At 31.7% G+C, this 20,542-nt stretch overlaps 1 protein-coding gene across 2 annotated transcripts; it reads right to left on the reverse strand.

Annotated features, from left to right (window-relative positions):
* Nucleotides 1–3,230: 3,230 nt before the first annotated feature.
* LOC125810282 (tubby-like F-box protein 5) lies at nt 3,231–6,877 on the reverse strand. Of its 2 annotated transcripts, none has more exons than XM_049489788.1 (5): nt 6,604–6,877; nt 5,070–5,448; nt 4,881–4,968; nt 4,216–4,345; nt 3,231–4,091 (listed from the first exon to the last, which is right to left on the reverse strand). In XM_049489788.1, the coding sequence occupies exons 2-5, from the start codon at nt 5,418–5,420 to the stop codon at nt 3,440–3,442; spliced, it is 1,221 nt and encodes a 406-aa protein (XP_049345745.1). In that variant the 5' UTR covers nt 5,421–5,448; nt 6,604–6,877; the 3' UTR covers nt 3,231–3,439. The 2 variants fall into 2 exon arrangements, with proteins under 2 accessions (XP_049345745.1, XP_049345746.1); XM_049489789.1 differs by having other exon boundaries at nt 5,070–5,443; nt 6,604–6,727.
* Nucleotides 6,878–20,542: the final 13,665 nt, after the last annotated feature.

Here is a 20,542-nt window from a genome sequence, read left to right on the forward strand (position 1 = left end):
TTGTTAATTATTTTTCTTTCATAGTTCTCATTAAATTTAAGAATTATAGTTTATTGAATATTTGAGGAGATCAATAGTGCTATTTTAACAAATTTAAAAGTTAAAATCACTTTAAAAATATATATTATTTTAAACCTAAGCTAACCATAACATACCATTATTGTTATTTTTTCTCTAAGATTAAATGGTGCAACAAAATGCTTAACTAATCTAATTGTGACACGTTGAAATAATATGTTTTTTTATTCTTAATTAGAGCTCTACGTTTTACTTTAGATCCATGTTTAATTTCTTTATGTACTCAACTGATAGATGAACATAGGTGTTATTTATTTACACTTAATAAATATGTAAATTCGAATAATTCAAATATCAATTTTTAAAATATATTCACTCTTTTTTGTCTTTTTTCTTTTTGTAAAAACTTAGAAACTCTTGATGGATACAAATCATTTAAATCTTGTACAAAATTTTAACATCATTAAGTTCACTTTAAAATTCGTGTGAATGTAATATTTTGTCACTATGTTTGTCAACAGTAATTATCGACTGTCATTACACTAACAATATTTTATTTTATATATATCAAATAAAATTTTAAGATAAAATAAAAGATTCAAGTCAAAGCCAGATAAATTTTGCCAAACTCATATAATCACCACTAACTATCATTACACAACCACCGAAAATACTTTTTTTCTATAAATTTCATGAATATGTATTTATTTATTTATAATATAATATGTTTAAATTCTAAATTTAAACCAAAGATAAATTATACACAGGTGTTTAGAAGATAATTTTAATTATTTAGATGTATGTTCTGATCTAGATTTAATATTTTTATTAGATGTATATTTTTTTTCGTGGATTTTTTACACATATAGAAGCCTAACAAAGCCTACAACTACAAGTAACTCTAGACTCCTGACCAAAAAAAACCGCTAGTCTAAATATTTGTAGTATTGTAATAATAATAATGTATAATTAGATACATTAATATAGGAAGAAAAAAAAAATTACTCCAAGAAATAAAACTATTTACAAGTTCATGCATGCTTCATTACTTTTATACTCCCTTTTTATAATTCATGTCAATTTTGACTCCTTCGTGGACTTCCCTTGTACGCAATTGCAACACAACTCCAAAAGGATGCTGCTACAATAAGGTTGAAATCAAATAAGCACTTTCTGAAGGATTTCTACCATTGAAAATTATGGATAATATGGGTGTCAAAGTGTATTTGAATTGAGCATGAGAACGTAGACTGTTAAAATATCATTATAGACAAAAACAAGCAATAATTGGTTGAAGTTCAACAGATCTACATTGACAAACAAACACTAATCAAAGCAGTGCAACAACATTATATTCTGTGCAAACACTAGTAGTTATTGGTTGATACCATATATACTCTGATGGTATCAAGGAAGAAAATATAGTGATTCAGTGAAAACTAACTAATTGATGCTTGATACCATCAGAGTGTATATTTAATTACTTTTGTTGGTATCAAAGAAGAAAAAGCAGTGCTTCACAGAAAACACTACTTGATACCATTAGAGTATATATATACTTTGATGGTATCAAGGAGAAAATGATAGTGATTCAGTGAAAACTAGCTAAATTGATGTTTGATACCATCAGAGTATATATATACAATGGTGGTATCAAAGAAAAAAATAGTGCTTCACTAAAAACACTACTTGACACCACCAGAGTATATATACATATACGTTAATGGTATCAAGAAGGAAAAGATAGTGATTCAATGAAAACTAGTTAAATTGATGTTTGATTTGATCAAAGTATATATATACTCTAGTGATAGGAGCATGACCCCACCAACGAGTTTTTGTACGTTGCTTACAACGCAAATACATAGATTATTGATGCATAAAATTCAAAAAAAGTTTCGATATTAGTAATTCTTAGCTTTAAAATGACAAAGAATGAAAGAAGAAAGCATATATCGGATAATGGAGATTAATATATTCAAAGTGGGGAGTTGTTGTAGCAATTTTGTGGGTTCGATGGTACTTTGAATTCAAAATCCCCTACTGATTAAGTGTAATTGTACTTCAATGGGGGAAGGGGGTATGAGTGTAAATAGTTTGGGTCAGGGTCCACTAAGGTAAATAGTTTGGGTTGGACCTAATTTGTATAGTTTTCCCTTAATTATATACTTGTTATACACTTGTTTAACATTTAATATACACTAACAATTGCTACAAAGGTTATGACTAGACGTGATTATTTTTTGTTGTATATTTTACACAAATTTCTTAGTATTAAGAGTTAATTACATTTTATCTCTACTCTTTTTCAAATTACAATTTTTTTTTAAAATTTAAGGATTTCGGATACATCATTCAATGTCCTGCTATATCGCATCCCAATTTCGGATACATCACTCAATATCCCAATACCTCGCGTCCCAATTTTTGAATACATCACTTAACATCCTATGCATCGCATCCCGATACATTACCTTTGTTGATGCAAGACATATATGTCCCGGTACATCGTTCAACGTTCCGATACATTACCTTTATTGATACAAGACGCATATATCCCGATATATTGCGTCTCGATACATCGCGTAATAGTGATGTATCCAAAAATAGGAGAAAGTAGGAATTTTTGTAATTTTTTAATGGTAGAATTTTTTTTAAAATATGATAAAATAAGTTATGTATTTAAACAATTTTTTCCTTTTTTTTAAGCCTGTGCTAAAAATGTTAAGGTTCCAATGTGTATGTGTTGAGCATGGGTTGCCTTTGAAAATTTTAAAATTATGAAAAGAATTTACAAAAATATAAATTTATATATGAGTCATATTTTAAGAAATCACTCTTAAAATCAATTAGAATCCTACCATTTAGTAGAATTTAACATTTGAAATCAAAATTTCTAACTAAAATTGAGATTTTTGTACAAATATTATAGACAAATACTGATTTTAAATCTAAACTTCAAATTTAAAACCCAAATTACAGGATCAAACACCTACAAGAACCGGACATCCATTTAATACATCCAGTTGTATTACAACTTCAAAGCTGAAAAAATGAGTTGAAAATCAGACTATAGGTTGTTTTTCATTTTAGGTTGGATTTGAAATTCTCACGATCAAACGTTGATTTTTCGATTTAATTGTAACCCGAAAAGCAAAAAAGTGAATAATTTTTATGGCCAAATGGGTCCTTTACCTTCCAGCAAAAGTATTTATTAAATCATAGAACTTACACAACAGATGCTGCTTCTATCTTAGCAGCAGCTACTGTTAGTTTACATACTTGCACATAATGATATTCTCATCAATAAATCTTGCCTTGCATTTAGAACTTCTCAGAGAGAATACACATCAATTCATAACATCATGCAGCAACCCGAGACGAAACGAAAAATATCATGAGTTACAATCTGAGCACGAAATCATTCACAGGCTGGTTTCGTGTCGAAGCTGCTCAAGCAGATTGCAAAAGCTTGGAATGCGGAGAGAGGGTAGCAGTAATCCATGGTGAAGATATCTTTTCCAATCTTTCCAAATTGCAAAATTGTTGTTTCTTGTACTGCAGCTGGTATATTGTGAGATGGATCAACTGCTGCAACTAGCTGAAAGTTTTTAACGGACGCCACTGTGACTCTGCCTTTAAAGTTTAGGCACCAGCACTGCAATTGTTCATGCCATCGAGGGGCTTTGTTTTTTAGCACAAGTGGCTCTCGAGAAGGCACTGACACTGTCGAGCTGCTATTTACAGATGGCTCCTTTGCTCTAGGGACTAACGCGGGAGATGACTTCTCGTCGAAATATTGTGGGAATGATGTAGGCGTTGGAGCACTGCCTCCCTCTTGGATAGAGGAGAAAGGGATGGAATGCATAGCGCAATGCATTCTCCTAGGTCCCCGTGTACGAAGAACATTGAGTTCATAGGAAACGGTGGCTATACTGTAGTTGCACGCAGATACTGTCGGAGATACTTGCTTCGTACTGAATCGTCTACTAAGTCTACCACGATGTTGAATAGCTGCATCACTTGGAAGTTGGTTATCATATATAGTGAATTTGGTTCCAAGGAAGTTAGATCTGGTCAAATTGTAAGAAAGTTATTAAAACAAAATGGAATGAAATAAAAGTTTTCCATATTTTGACATTACGACAAACGGTGATAGTTTAGCTATAGAAAAATTAGCAGTTCGAGGGAACTTGCCTCAGTTTTCCAACATACGTACTGCTAGCTCGAGAAAAATCGTCTGAAACCAAGGAAATTACAAAGTCTGTGCTTGTTGCCCTTCTGATCCTTTTGGCAGCCAGCAATAGTTTATCGCTCTCATCCTCGGCTGTCATGAAGTAGCATATCAGATTGTACTTTTCAGTGACAAAAGATTAAACCAAAACACTAAAAAAAAAAAAGGGCAGCTTGGTGGACTAAGCTCCCGCTGTGTGCGGGGTCCTGGGAAGGGCGGGACCACAAGAGTCTATTATACGCAGTCTTATCCTGCATTTTTGCAAGAGACTGTTTCCATAGTTTGAACCCATGACCTCCTAATCACATGGCAACAACTTTACCAGTTACGCCAAGGCTCCCCTTTCTAAACCACAATAGTAAGAATCAATAAAAAGTTGGGCAGTTCTGGTGTGGTCCAGTGTATATAACTTGAAGGGTGTCTTCCGCCAACCGAAGTATAAGTCTTCCATCAAAGAAGAATTTATAGAAACTTACGACGGAACTCATTCATCGATTAAATACACAAGGTAGATCTTGAAGTTGATACCAACGAAACACAATCATGGAAAAACATCTTCATACTATAATAAAACTGTCAAAAGATGAACCAATGCAAGTGTCAAGAAGAAAAGCAAAGTGTGACTTACATGGAGTCAAACCAAAGTAGAGGCGATAAACTGAATTAGCCCTGTCTCGTTTGATAAAGCAATGAATTGGGGATTCACGGGGACCCGGCTGGTACAAAACAGAAAGTGAAAAAGAGGTCTCAGTTTCTTCTTCTTTTTTGGTGATTGGCAAGAAGACAAGCTAATAACCGAACAGATTAAGGAATCTACCTGCTTTAGTGAAATGGGGAATGTAAGCCTACCACATTCTTCAGGAGTCTTGACAATCTCTTTTGTAACTTCCCTCCATGACTTACAAACAGATGCACAAAAGACTACCGCTGTCCGAGCAGGAAATGATGTCTCACTCTCTTCAACCCTGCGGACAATATCTAAAAGCAGTTCTGGTGGTATATTTGCCCATTGGCCTTGTTGATTGGGATCAAAAGGAACCACATCAGGGGCTATATGTGTTCGAGTTCTGTTTCGCCAATGCCTTCCCTCCACTTCCCCCCTCCTTGATATACTCCCTATCCCATCTTTCATTTCTTTCAGCTCGCGGACAATGCTCTTGAACGACATCTCTATTGATCACATCAACTAGCCTATCCTACATTGGGATGGCAAAGAATTTAGAAGAATCAAAAAAGCATTTGAAACAATGAAACTAAACAGAGCTTTGGCTAGTTCAAAGATTCAAGTTCCTGCCTATGAAAAATAACTTTCAAGAATATTCCATTTTTGTCTATATACACTGTTTCCAACAAGCAGATCTGACACTACATAGTTAAGCCTCTGTCAATCAATCGTCAACAACAAACAACATACCCACAAGTGGGGTTTAGGGAGGGAAGGATGTACACAGACCTTATCCCTACCTTTGTGGGGCAAAGAGGTTGTTTCTGATAAACCCTCGACTCAAAACAATTGTAATCAAAGCATGATTAAAGAAAAATATACCGGCACCAATATAGCAAGATAAACCGAACAAATGAAATACCAGGCAATTAGTGAAAATTAGGAGAATAAGATACTACGTGCATACTAACTACAATCCCTTATTCTCATTCTACCTCTTTAAAAGAAAAGAACTTAAGCAAAAAATACTTAATAGCATCAAAACTTCTACCCCAAGCACACACAATAGACCTCCAACTCTCCAAACCCACCCCAACCATTTCACTCTATTTGAGTCCAAATCATTATATTAGAGATGAAAAAAATAATTAAAAAGGATATACAAGAAGGTATTTGTATAAAATGAAAACTTTATTAGGAATCAACCATTCCCATTTCAAAATTTAAGCAATAACAACACATCCAAACTTTAGAATACCCATCACCAGAAAGGCATATTAATATTTGCACAATTTCTAGCACAGTTCAAGAATTGTAAAAAAAAATCAAAACTTTATTAGAAATCAACTGTTCCCAGTTTGAAAATTGAGCAACATAATACACCAACAACTTAAAATTTCCATTCTCCAGAAAGTCAAATAGATTTTGCACAATTTCTAGCAAAGCTCAAGAATATTTTTTTTTAAAAAAACTTTATCAGAAATCAACCTTCAGCTCCAAAATTAAGCAAAAAACATAAATGGAGCTCGGATCTGAGATAAATTGAAGGTGGTTGGGAAGAAAACAAAGCTAAACATTAAATTTTGCACAATTTCTAGCAAAGTTCAAGAAATTCCGGTAGAAATGAAAACTTCTTAATCTGAAAAAAAAAAAAAACCAAAAAGGGTCTAAAATAGAAGAAACAAACCTGAGAAATACGTAGCAAAAAAGACGATATATGATGAGAAAAAGCTCAAAAAATGGGTACAATCAGATCAGATCAAACACGGATAGTTCCGGCCATGTTTCCGGCGAAACCCAGGTGGGTAAACTATTTTCCCCGGTGACCACCAATAGCACCACCAATATCCTCCGCCGCCACAACCAAGTTGAACGGCAAAAATGGCTTTTCCGATATGTATCGAAAATTCCTCTCACCAATTTGTTTTTATTTATTTATTCGGTTTACTAGTTGTCTTTCCACCAAATGATTTTTTTTTTCAATTTTAAGCTAGATTTTGGACCTACGGAGTAGGGACTCCCCTCACTATTTATTTATCTTTAAATCCAATATTTTTTTGGATAAATTTAAGGTGGTCAAAAATAATTATTCAAATTTTTTAAAAAAAATATATATATTATACTTCATACTTATTTTTTTCGTTTCAAATCTTTTTAATCTGTTTTAAAAAGAATATGTTCAATTTTTTATCTGACATATTTAAAATGACGATATTAAAAAGGGTATTTTGATACGTCTCGATTTCTGTGCGGCATGAACCCACTGATCAGTTGGTGGGATAGTAGACGACGGTGTTTGAAATAACCATTGTTTATTCAATCGAAATCTCATAAGAGAAGAAAGCTTTTAACGTGGGTCAGCGTATAGCCCACTCCATTCTATCTATGACGCATGGGATCAACTGAGAGAAATTCTGAGTAACGAGAGAGATTCTCATATTTTTATTTATAGATCATGAGATTCAAAAATCTTTTTTTTTTTTTTGTAAATTTTGTTACAAGTTATAGTAGAACAAATAAACTGAAACGGATGAAGTATTAATATGTAAAAATATGATTAAATTATTTTATTATTCCAAATTATATTTCGAATTTTTTGATTCCTAGAATCTATTGTAAATAACATATCTATCTCGCTAAGATCAAAATAAAATTTGTGTAAATTTTATTATCTTTAGGGTTCAAACCCCACTTGTGATACTACCTTAGATATTGTTAATTGTTATTATTGTATTGTTTATATTCGAAATATACTAATTATTTATTCTTAAAATATACGAACAAAATTATGTTATGAGAATTTCTTTTGTAAGATTTTTTTTCTCTTAAATTGGAAAAGATTCATACCCTCAACAAATTTTTTTCATATGTGATTTTATTTATTTATTTTAGTAATTTTTTTCTTTCTTTCCGCATGGGTGGTGGGCCAATTTGTTAAAGCATTAAAAATAATAATTCAAATATGAAAATGGAAAATACGCTGGAAAAGGTACAATGATCCTTAATTAGATTATGGTATTTGAAAAAGATTACAATAATGATTAGTATTCAAACAACTTGTAACATGCTAGAATCATGACATGTATTTAGGTTGGGGTAACTATAATGCCTAATCAATAAGGTCGGTTGTAGTGAAGTTAAAAAAAAAAAATCATTTTTTATTAGAAGTTTTGGACTCAAGCCTTATTAAATATGAAGTCGTCTTTATTAAGAATTTTTTTTTTTTTGAAATATGATTTTTCAACGTGAATTTAAATTTAATCGAAGTTTTATGTTCACACCAAAACAATTTAGAAGAAAAAATCTTCATCATCTTTGTTCCAATTTAGCAAGATATCTTTGTTCACATTTCTCAAAATAGATAATTACACAACGTTATAGATTAGATAGCAAATACGAATTATTATATTCTTACAAATAAGTTTTTGCTATACTTGGCATTTTAGTTGAGATGAAATTGTGTTTGTTTGAAATTTTTATAAATAATATTTGATTATTTGAATGTACTTTCCCAGAAAACATCAATATAATTTAAATAGAGTCGATTTTATAGAATTAAAAAATTTCTGATAAATTTAGAAAAATATATATAGTGAAATTAAAATAAATTTTTAATATTTTTCAAATTTTAAATACAACTTCAAATTATATTCATCAAGATTGAGTTGATTAATTTTGTGCACAAAAGGCTAACAAAGTAGTATTCACACTCACATAGTTTTTAATTCCTAAAGCAGATCCTACTAACTTTTCCAACAAGATTATTTCTGAAATTATGGCTTTTAGAATAATGTGTTATTATCTAAGCTAGTGTAAAAGAAAATCAATCTAGTTTCATAAGTCATAGGCTCATTACTGAGAATATTATATGGATTTAGGAGATTATTCTTTTTTGTTTTTTTATTCGGTGTTCAGAATCTACATTAAAGCCTTGATTAAATTCAAATCACGCATTGTACGGTTCATTCGGGGCAGAGCAGTCTCACCATTGCACCACAATCCATGTTGATGATTCGAGAAATTATTGATGAAAAATTTCTTTCACTCTACAAGGTTTAAAGCAGGGAGATCCACTATCTCAATCTCTTTTAATTACAACACCTTTGTATATAAAATGTCTAAACAAATTGAAATTTTGAATTGAATTCATTTCGATTTAATTAATGATCATATGAACCAAAAATTGAATCAACTAAATAGAATTAACCCAAAATCAGTTTAACTAATAGTTATAGGAAAAATCCTTTTGGCCGGAATTTGGCCAGAATGGTATTTTACCTATGTTATTTTACTTTTTTGAACATTTTTACCTTTTTAACTTTAATACCTTTTAATTAAAAAATGGAAAAAAAATTAGTTTATTTTAAAATTAAAAAATATTATACAATTTTTAATTTTCTGATCATTTAGCTAAATCATGATTCCATCATTGATTATTTATAATTAAAATTCTATAAAAAAATATATATTTTGTTTAGCTATTTTCAAAATAAATTGTATACAATAGATTTTTATAATTTTATATTTTTTAGTTCCGCATATAATGCGAGTTTTAGTGTATCAGATTATCCTGGCCCCTAGGTACTTTGCATATGTTGTCTTAAAATTTGAAATACACCTCGTACAATGCATAAAGTTACGCAAGACAAGGTTGTGACCTTATTTATTTTATTTTTTATTGATATATAGAAAACCAAGGTCCATAGAGTAGGAACGAGATCCTATGGAGGATTATTAATTATTAAGAATTTTTGTACTATCGATTCATTTTTGACTTGGTGTGAGAGGTAATTTATTTTATTTTATAAGAATATTATAAGTTTTATATATATATATATATATATATATATATTCTTAGTTTTATAATTAGGAATCTAATAGTGAAAAAAAGTTATTTAATAATAAATGTGCTTTGGGTGATTTGATAGTGTTATATTTTTAGCACAATGGTGTGTATATATATATATATATTCTTAGTTTTATAATTAGGAATCTAATAGTGAAAAAAAGTTATTTAATAATAAATGTGCTTTGGGTGATTTGATAGTGTTATATTTTTTAGCACAATGGTATATAAAATATAAATTTTAATTAAATCAAGATTTAAGAGTGGTACACAGACAATATAAGATTTTAAGTTAAATGAATGCTAATTTAAGATATAGAGAGTAGATCAATAATGTGACTACGGCCTCATTTATTTTTAATAAGATTAAGATATCTAAATCAAAATATATATTTGGTGTTAAGATGTGCTTTGTGGTTTTAGTTAGTTGAATTTGAATATCCATCTAAATTGTTCAGAAGATATATTAAAATTTGAATACGGAGTATATAACTAAAATTGTTTGTTCCTTTTAACACCTGGGTGTGTAAACAAAATATTAAAAAATAAATATAATATTCGAAAAAATGCTAAATGAACCTAACACTCCATCCATTTTTTTTTCATACTTTCTTATTTTAGTTCACTTAAAAGAGGAATGTCTCTTTCCTTTTTTAATAACTTTTTTATTTCAATTTTTCACATGATATGTTTAAAATCAAAAGATTAGAGGACATTTTAATACATTTGACAGTTCTTTAATTTAAGATCACAAGATTTTTAAAGTCTTTTTTACTTAGCTTTCTTAAATTTTGTGTCAAGTCAAAACTCACAAATTAAAATAGACAGAGTAAAATCTATCAATAAATTATTTAAATAACATTATATGATGGTTAACGAGTCGGGGATTTTAAACTCATTTAAGGCTTCTAATCCACCAAAAGTAACATCCGCAATGCTCATTTATATCTTAGTCTGATCAAATTGTGTTTATATTCAGTTATGAGAGAATAAGGACGATACGGAGATTAAAAAAATCAAAAGCGAAGCCGAACGATTTGAAGAAGTAGGCAAAAGCTACACTGAGCATCACCTAGGTGATCCGGCACATCGCCGAGTGGAAAAACCATCGTTGAAAGTCACAATTCATAACCCCTAAGTCTATCTCTATTGGGCGCAGTGGCGGACCCAAGATTTTCGTTTAGGGGATTAAAAAATAAAAGTATAAACGTGTAAATAAGTCTTTAGAAATGAGACCCTTGAATTTTTTTGGGTTTAAAACCACACTTTTAGCACATTTTTTTAAATAAAAAAAAAAACTAAGAAAAACATGAAAAACGGAATTGAAACTAAAAAAGAAAAAAATAAAACGCTATCACAAGGATTCAATTGGTGATGTGAAGCTAAATTTCAGGGGGACTTGCCATTGGACTATCAGTTTCTCCTTGTCATTAAGGGGATTCAAAATCTATATATATCTACAGAAATATAAAAATTTACTTTATATATATCGTGTAATTTTTGCCAAGGGAGTTCGGGTGAACCCTGGAATCCCACGTGGATCTGCCCCTGATTGGGCGACATAAGGTAGCAATCGGTGTATCGCAAAATGAATTGGCGAAGGTTAAGTATGTCACCAAAAGTAACAGCCGGCTGAAGGAAAAACCATAGTCGTGAAGCCCGAGTGGCGATATATTTTGGCTCCTCGCCAAACTCTTCGGCGAGCCCGATTCAGTTCGCCAAGTTGACTAAAAGGACAATTTTATAAAGAATTTTCTGAACGTATAAATGACTTTTTGAAGTGAGAGAAAGACAACTTTTTGCAAAATCTTTACTACTGGGGGAATAGGTTTGTACTTGGAGATTAGAAAAAACATTCATGTGATTGAAGGTTTTGAAGATTCAAATCTTGAGATTTCAATTCATGTAGCTACTATAAATGAGAATTTTGGTATAAATCTGTTATCTTTTACTAGGAGTAGCTAAACTCCCTATTATTTGGAGTGTGCAATGTATGAATGACTAATCTACAATTAGATGTTGTTTAATTGCTTAATAAATGTTGAACTAATTTGGGTTCAATTGTCTCTTTATGTTTTCATTAGAATTTGAGGTTGCAAACTCCAATTTACTTTAAATCTTTAATATTGCTTGTGAAGATCAGTAGAGTGTAAAGAGATAGTTGATAATGACTCGATTGAATTCGTTTTACAGCATACTAGCACACTTCTAAGACTCTCCAATTACTTGTGATAAAATTCTATTTGAAGATTTGCGATTGTGAAGTTACTGTGATCAATTAATCACGCTATGAAATTGTGTTCAAATTGTTACTCACCCCCCCCCCCCCCCCCTCCCAAATATATTTTCATGCTTAAATTGTGTCAATATACGAATCTCTAGTGAGATAAATCACATTATAAGGTAAATTATATTCATCAATTTCCTAAGGAATCGATCTCAACTCTTCGTCGGCTTATATATTGCAAATGATAATCTACGCATTAAATTTACATGTGTAGTTGAACGCCATTAGTTGTGGATGTCGATTGGGATGACGTTGGCTAATATCGGTGGGATATTGACGATAGCTAGTAGTGATGATGGTAATTGCGGTGACGGTTGATGAATTGTTGTAAATGACAGTGATAGCTAATGATGGTAATGAATAATGATGATAGTTGTCGATATATAATGTGGTGACTAATGTTGGTTGTGATAATGGTTAGTGATGATCGATGATTTTAAATTATGACTAGTGGTAGTGACAACTAACTATATATAGTGATTGACATTAATGGTGATTGTGGCTGAAGATGATGATTGATGATGGTGAGATATAATTGATAATGAAGAATAACAATGGTGGTGGTTGAGAATGGTGGACGATGCGGTAATAGTGAATAAATGGAATTAGTGAATCACCATTTTTATAGAAATATTTAAATTGGTATATCAATGATGTTACATATGTTAATCATTCAAATCTATTGACCTCATTTACTGGTTGAAGCAATTTAAGATATGAACGATTAAGATTCAGACGATAAAAAACAAATAAACTTAATAACTTAGATCTTGAATAATTAAAATTAATATTTTCATTAAGTCCATACAAATGAGGCCTAATTATAATGTTAGTTTATTAGTGTATTAGTAATCAAATTGTACAAATACTTCTCACCACTACTAGTGATAATATATATAAATATATCTTTGTTTTAAGGTGTTGTTTAATTGATGGGATGAATTATATAAAGATATTTTGTGAATTAAAATATTTTATTTAATTATTTTACCATTCATAACATAATCTTAAAATTAAATAATAGCATTTATAATCAAATTATGATCCGTATCCCACCAACTAAGCGACCAAATTTGGCAACAAACATTGGGCAAACAAATAGTCAAATACTAAAATCTAAGAAAGCAATATTTCATTGTCACGAGGGTGGTTTGCTTTTTAGGTCGCATAAGCATATGTACATGAACGTGTGACATGTCCTTGTCTCTTATCCACTCCTAACGTTCCAATTAATGTGAATATAATATATAATATTTAATCATGAATCAAATTCGAAAATCAAATAAAATAATTTCAAATTTTAAATATATTATAGATTTGTATGATTGGTACGATATTTTTAAAATTTGTAGTCTTATATATGTTGTGATATTTATGTGACCGTTAAAGATAAAACGAAAATTTTAAATTAGAATGATTTTGAATTTCAAGAAAAAAAAGTTATTTATTTTGAAATAAAATAAAAATGAAATTAAGTCTTATAAGTCTTAATTGAAGTAGAGGTTGTACTACTTTTAAGGAGAGGAGATAGGGTGTCAGCTACAGATTTGGTTGAACTAATCTGTTGTCTTAATTAAAGTATTTGGTTTTTTGTTCGACTTTTGTATTGATAATTTAGAGCCTAATATTAAATTTTAAATTCGGATTCTGTCTCTTTTATTTTTCTAACCTTTCTTTGCGTCCACGCTTGAAACTTCTAGAAATTTTCTTTGAAAAATATCTTTCTTGTTTGATTTTGAAAATCAAATAATTTGTTTTCGAATATTCGTATGTTATTTTCTAGGTTATATCATCTTTTTAACTGACTTTATCAAAAGAAAAAAATAAATAAAAAATGAATGCTCTTTTTGATTTATTTTCTAGCAAGAGTAGTGAGATCACTTTTTATGTCACTTAACACTGCAACAAAATTTTGATTATAAAATTTCAATAGTTTTATGGCAGTAACAATAACATCCATAATTTAAATATGAAACTAATGAAACGCGAATAGTACTTTAGAAAATATTGAGATATACATAATCAATTCTCTCTATAATATTCATCCTTTATAACAATAATTTTCAAATCACAATAATAAACAATTAAAATTTATTTTAGATTCAATTTTCAATTGTATGTTATACGGTATATTTTCTATAACATTTTACTATTGTGATTAAAGAATATTCGAACAACGTTATTATAAAAGATTTGATTATAATACTTGTCATTTACCCATTGCTTTTTAGCTAGAACTATAGTCTATAACTTAGTTCGTAAGGGAACAAGAGGTAGAACCAAAACGACACACACCTAAACTAGGCATTATCATGAATAGGAAAGGCAAATTGTGTTTACTTTTGGCAAAAGTTGAGTTTGGTTATATCGACGTGATATTTTTATATCGTTAAAAAAAATAATTAAGTAAAAAAAATAAAATTTTCTTATAATTTAACTTTTAGATAAGACAATCACACAATTTGATATGATATTAGAGTAGACAACAGAGTTCAAATCTCAATATCTCTAATTATCAAAAATAATTTTCATATGTTTGATTCACGAAAAAAAAAAAATAAGCATGTAAGATTGTGTGTTGAAGACAAATTAATTAAAAAGCAATTAAATTTCTCTAATACCTTTAATATTTAAATGTGATGTCCATACATTTTAACATATACAAAAAAAAAAATTAAAGTTACGTGCATCGGTGCATGGATTCTATAAAGATTTTTTTATTGGTCAAATTTAACCTGTGATGATAAGTAAGTTATCAACTATTTATTGGTCAAATTTAGCTTGTGATTAGGGATGGCAATGGGGCGGGGCGGAGTAGGTTTAAGGCTATGTGGGGTGGGGTCGGTTTAAGGTTGTGTGGGGTGGGATCGGATGCGGGGCGGGTTGAAGTGGGATTTTTAAAAATTAATGTGGGGTGGGGGGGGGGGGGGTTGCGGGTATATGTGATTTTATGTGGGTTCAAACTTAATTTTTAACTTTTTACATGTTATAAGAGTGATAGAACATTAATTATTAAGATAATTTCATTAAAGCTACTAAAATATTCAAGATAATAAATGAAAGTGGTTCAATAAAAAATAATACAATTTCTTACATGTTTCCCAATTGACCTCTAAAAAATAAAATTTTAAGTCACTATCCTATTAAATTAATACAACTTAATGAAAAAATGAATTTATTTTTAGTATCAAACATAACTAGAAAAAAGAAAATATTAAAAAAATTATATGGGGGGGGGGGGTCTATGAGGGGCGGATGGGTCGGGTTGAAAATGAAAAGAGTTGTTATGTGAGGAGGGCAGGGTGGATTAAAAATTTTGCGGGTTAAGCTCAACCCGCATCGCCCCGCCCTACACCGCCCCATTGCCATCCCTACTTGTGATGATAAGTAAGTTATCAACTATATCATATTACTAATTATGTAATATTAGGGAAAATTACGCGTATAAGCAAACATATACTAGTAAATTAGTTAACATAACTATAGTTTGCCTTAATTACAATTTGCGACCTACTTTTAGCTATAATTACGCTGCCCAACTTTTTAGTTTTGTATAATTTGCACGTTTGTATAATTCGGAATTTGTATAATATAATTTGCATAACTTTTGTATAATTCGGAATTTGTATAATATAATTTTTATAACTATTTACACTTCTGATGTTTGTAATCGTATAGATTCGTTATTTCGATATACAAAAATAACTGAATTATAAAAATGTATCCGCAAATTATACAAACCTGCGAATTATACAAATTCGCGAATGAATACAAACGAGACAACTTAAACTGTAACTACAACCCGTAAATATGCAAACTATAGCTATGGAGCATAATTAAGTTTATTATAGTGGCAATTTGCAAAAGTTATATATATATATATATATATAACTATTTTTATCCTTAATTAAAAATTTCAAGTTCAAATCTTGATTATAAAGATGCCGCTTTTATTAGGGAGCATTTTACTTGTAACATTGATCTTTTTATCACGAATTTAAATTTAATCAACCCAATGCAAATACCGAAAATCTATTGGGACACCAAACAAAAGATTAAACTCTCAAACAAGATGCATAGTATATTTTCTCACTTTCTTTGTCTATTTATGTTTCTACTCATCTGTTTTGACAAAACTTGGGAAGTAGTATTATTTAGATGGAATTAATGTTGTTTCCATCTGGTACTTGAGGAAGTGACCTACCCTCAAGCCCCTAGCAAAGCAAGTGTTCACTACAAACAATGGAAAAAAGACATAGTTATTAATTGAGAGGTTGATATTGATTTCAAGATATAACATATAACAACCTTTGGTGATATTATACCAAATATGTTACTAGAGGTGAGGTTGTCTGTTCTCATTCTCTCTTTTCTAAAATTGAAATTTGAAACTACCAACAACATTGCTTATCTATACAATAAGGTCGTTTGATCGGTCGGATGTGATAGATATGAATATTTCAAAAGTTAAGATTATTGTATTTCATTTTCTAAATGAAATAACTTATCTCGCTATTTATATTAAAATAGTGGGATAGAATAATTCTCGAATTAAATAATATTCATTAATTACTATGTACAGAATAAAATAATCGCATGAAATATATATATCTTTATTCTACCCCACCAAAGGAACCCTAAGGTTATTAAATAGCATACTAGACTGAATTTGTGCATATTAAAATGAAATTTTTACCTATTTAAACATGCATAACTACATAACTATAGTTTTAAAATATTGCCTAACATATAGCTATATTAGGGTTTTATAGAAAATCTCCCAATTATATCTCTCTCCCTAGCTCTCTCTTTGTTTTTTCAGTCCTGCCTCTCTTTCTTCTCTTTGTCACATCTCGAGCCTACGCTCTGGACGTGACTGGCACTCAGAACCATTGCTGGTCCCAAGCGAACTCTTGGCCTGACTTACTACTATACTGAAGGTTATAACACATATGCAGAAGCTTTTAAAAGATGAGTATGCAAGAACTTTAAAAACAAACTCAAATATTTCATAGTAGAAAAATACATAAAATATGTATAATATGCATATGTTTAATTGTAAAACAACTAAAATCGTAACTCAACTAACTCGTCTACGAAGCCTCTAACATATAGAAGAAAGGTTACCGGAACAAGATTCCAGGCTATCTGAATACTATACTAACAACATAAACAAACTACTAATACTTGAAATAAATTGGAGCCTACCGAAAGTAAGGAGGTCTGGCCAAAGCAAGAGAAAAGTGATCTTAATGATGCATTTGCTATCATGAGTACCTAAATTTGCATCATAAAATGATGCAGCACCGAATGACGTCAGTACATGAAATGTACAGTGTGTAAAATAGTTGAATGCAACAATAGGCTAAAGTTGAACATACTGACCTGAATGAATAACTCTGAAATTGTGATAGTCAAGCTGCAATAGCCTACACAAAGGATCCAAAGTAGCATGGAAAGATGAAACATACTGACATAAAGTATAATTTTATAAGAGACTTGTTAGTACAAAAGGAAGTGAACGTGAAATACATATCTACACATTAAATGACAGCAGATTCCTTAACGAAATCCATAGCGTGATGCTTATGAGAGACATGTGAAGTCATTGGGTGTAACATCCGACAATTTGAAATAACTACGAAGAGGCTTAGAATTGGAAATAGTCATTTTTGGAAGGAATTCAAAATCTGGAAAAAAATTGGTTAAGTATGGGAAAAAGTGAGTTTTTGGCAAACCTTGAACAGTCATAACTCCTAGCTCAGGATGAATTAGGTGTAGTTCCAGTTATCTTTGCGAAGCTCGTGGAATGATCTTTCCAACGCCACCAAGTTTGCTCGATTCCCAGTTTGTATGAGTGAGTTATGCTCTTTGGAAGTTGGGCAGTTGGCAGGGAAATTAGTCCGAAAATTTTAAGGTATTTTGGTCTTTTCCGTAACCAATTCTTTTGGTTATATTAGTGTGTTAGACTGATTTTTGATCAGTTCTTCCCTTTTTAAAACAGTGAGAGTGAGGGTTTGTGAGTGAAGAGGAGAAAAAGAAGATCAAGCAAGGTTTCGTCAAAGATCGTCGTGGATATTGTCGGGGGTGATCCCTACTAGGTATGTGAGTTCATAGTGTTGGGTTGGCTCTTTTCCCCACACGCCAAACTCATTTTATTTCTAAGAAAAGATTGGTTGTGTTGTTGAAGTTGTTGGTTGTGTTGTTGAAGTTCTTGTTGGTTTAGTACATGTTTTGGTTGTGTTTTTTAGATGAATCTCTTGTATGTTGAGGGATTTTATGATTTTTTTGTGTTCGGAGTTGAAACCTTTGAAGTTAGGGTGGTTTAGAGTTGGACAAAGGAAGAAAAAAAGTCAAGTTTTTGGGGAAAAAGGGTGGCGCGTCACGCCTGCCAGCGCCCCTCAAAAGGGACTCTGAAGTCCAACCCTTGGGGCGGCGCGCCTAGCAGAGCGCCAACAGGCCCCTTCTGAGATTTGTGGTCTGGCGCCCCGCGCCTCTCAGAGCCCAAGGACGCCAACCTTTCCCATTTATTCCCCACTTTTTCATGCATGTTCCTTGGCATTGTACCTATGTTTCATAGTTGTTTCCAACACTCCAAGGTACGTCTAAACGTCAAAAACTCATCCATAAACGTGTGATCATATACCTTGAATCCATAATCCAATTTAAGGCGAGTTTGAATCAAAGTCAAGTGAAGTTAGAAGTCAAGTCTAAAAGTTAAGAAGTAAGTCAAAACAAGTTTTCAAAGTTGTTCAAGAGTCTTTATTGAACGTTTTAACTTCGTTTTAAGGTTCAAGTTTCAAGTCAAGCAAAGAGTATAGAGTTTCAAGCTAAGTAAAGAGTTTCAAGTTTCAAGTAAAGTAAAGAGTTTCAAGTTTCAAGTAAAGTAAAGAGTATCGAGTTTCAAGTTAAGTCAAGAGTTTAAAGTTGAGTTCATTTCTCAAAAGCTATTAGGGAACTAAGTATTCCCAAAGAAGTTTATAAATGTTTTTATGTTTGAGTAAGATGGGAAACATGTTTTCCAAAAGAGCCTTTGGGCTAAATTTTGAGTAATTACCTCAACTAAAGAAAGATGTGTTTAAAGACACTTATGAGCAAAAGTATTTTTGGGAGTAGTATTGAGCACCGAGTTGGGGACACGAGTTAATATTAACTCAACTCTCCATAAGAACCATGAGCCAACATGGGACTTGACGGGTCATTCTTTTTAGATGATCACGTAAGATTAAGCTAGTGGATCCACTAAGTTAAAGTAAGGTCCTATATCACGGCAAGGTATATAATGGTCCTTGGGCAACGTGAGGTAACACATTGTATCACCACTAGGGCTCATAGTGGTGGTTGTCGGTTAAAGAATCTCCCACTAAAGTTATATTACTTTTATATAAGTAAAGTTGAGTTTGTTATTGTTTTATCATTAACGAGCTAAGTTGTTTACACTGTTTTACAAGTTTTATATATTGCATATGTCTTATTGCTTTATATATTGAGTTCAGTTATTCATGAGTCGAACAGAGCCAAAGTAGGTGTTCTCTGGCACTCTTTTCAAGCTTAAGTTGTGGTTTAGCTTTTCAGCTCGCATACTCGTATATTCCATGTACTGATGCCAATTGGGCTGCATCTTATTATGACGCAGACGCAGGTACCCAGGATCAGCATCCAACACGCCGTTGATCCAGTTGAGCACTCCAGAGTCAGTGGTGAGCCTCCTTGCTTTCCGGAGGACCCGGTTATTTTGTCTCTTAATTTTGTTTATTACGATGTTGCGGGGTCTGTCCCAACATCCATCTCAGTATTATAGAGGCTTCATAGACAATCAGTCAGTTAGTGTTGAGTCTCTTATCTGTGTATATATAATATTCTATTTTTGACACTCGAGTTGCCTTTTGGAAGATGTTATTAGTTGGTTTTTTTATAACCTTTCATTGCATTGAGTTATGCTGTTGAGTTAAGTTTCCGCTGAGTTAAGAAAGCCAGGCCAATGGTTCGCTTGGGGGCCAACAATGGTCTTCGAGTGCCAGCCACGTCCAGGGTGTAAGCTCGGGGAGTGACAAATTTATTATCAGAGCCCAGAGTTCAAGAGTCCTAGGGAGTCTATGAAGCCGTGTCTGTAGAGTCCTAGTTATCAGTGTGAAGCGCGCCACATCTAAAATTGGGAGGCTACAACATTTAGGAAGATTTCTCACTTCTTTCATACTCATCTCGTGCGTTAGAGTTTATCTCTAAAAAGTTTATTTCTAATTCATGCTTGCGCGTGCTTTATATAATCATGCCTCCACGAAGAGTTGGCAGAAGGCGTCTTCCTAGACGTTATGTGGAGGAGCAAAAGTTATCTTATGCACTGGGAGTGCAACATCAAGGGGAAGTTTCTAATGCCGAGTTTAGAGAGGCAATTAGAATTCTGAGTCAAGCTGTAACTAATCAGATTGGTCAGCAAATAGGAGCTCGATATGACGGAGCTGACACTTCAAGGATTCGTGAGTTCTTGGGGAT

Source organism: Solanum verrucosum, unplaced genomic scaffold (genome assembly GCF_900185275.1).
Source record: "Solanum verrucosum unplaced genomic scaffold, falcon-dt-bn FXZP01000038.1, whole genome shotgun sequence".
NCBI classification, from domain to species: Eukaryota; Viridiplantae; Streptophyta; class Magnoliopsida; order Solanales; family Solanaceae; genus Solanum; species Solanum verrucosum.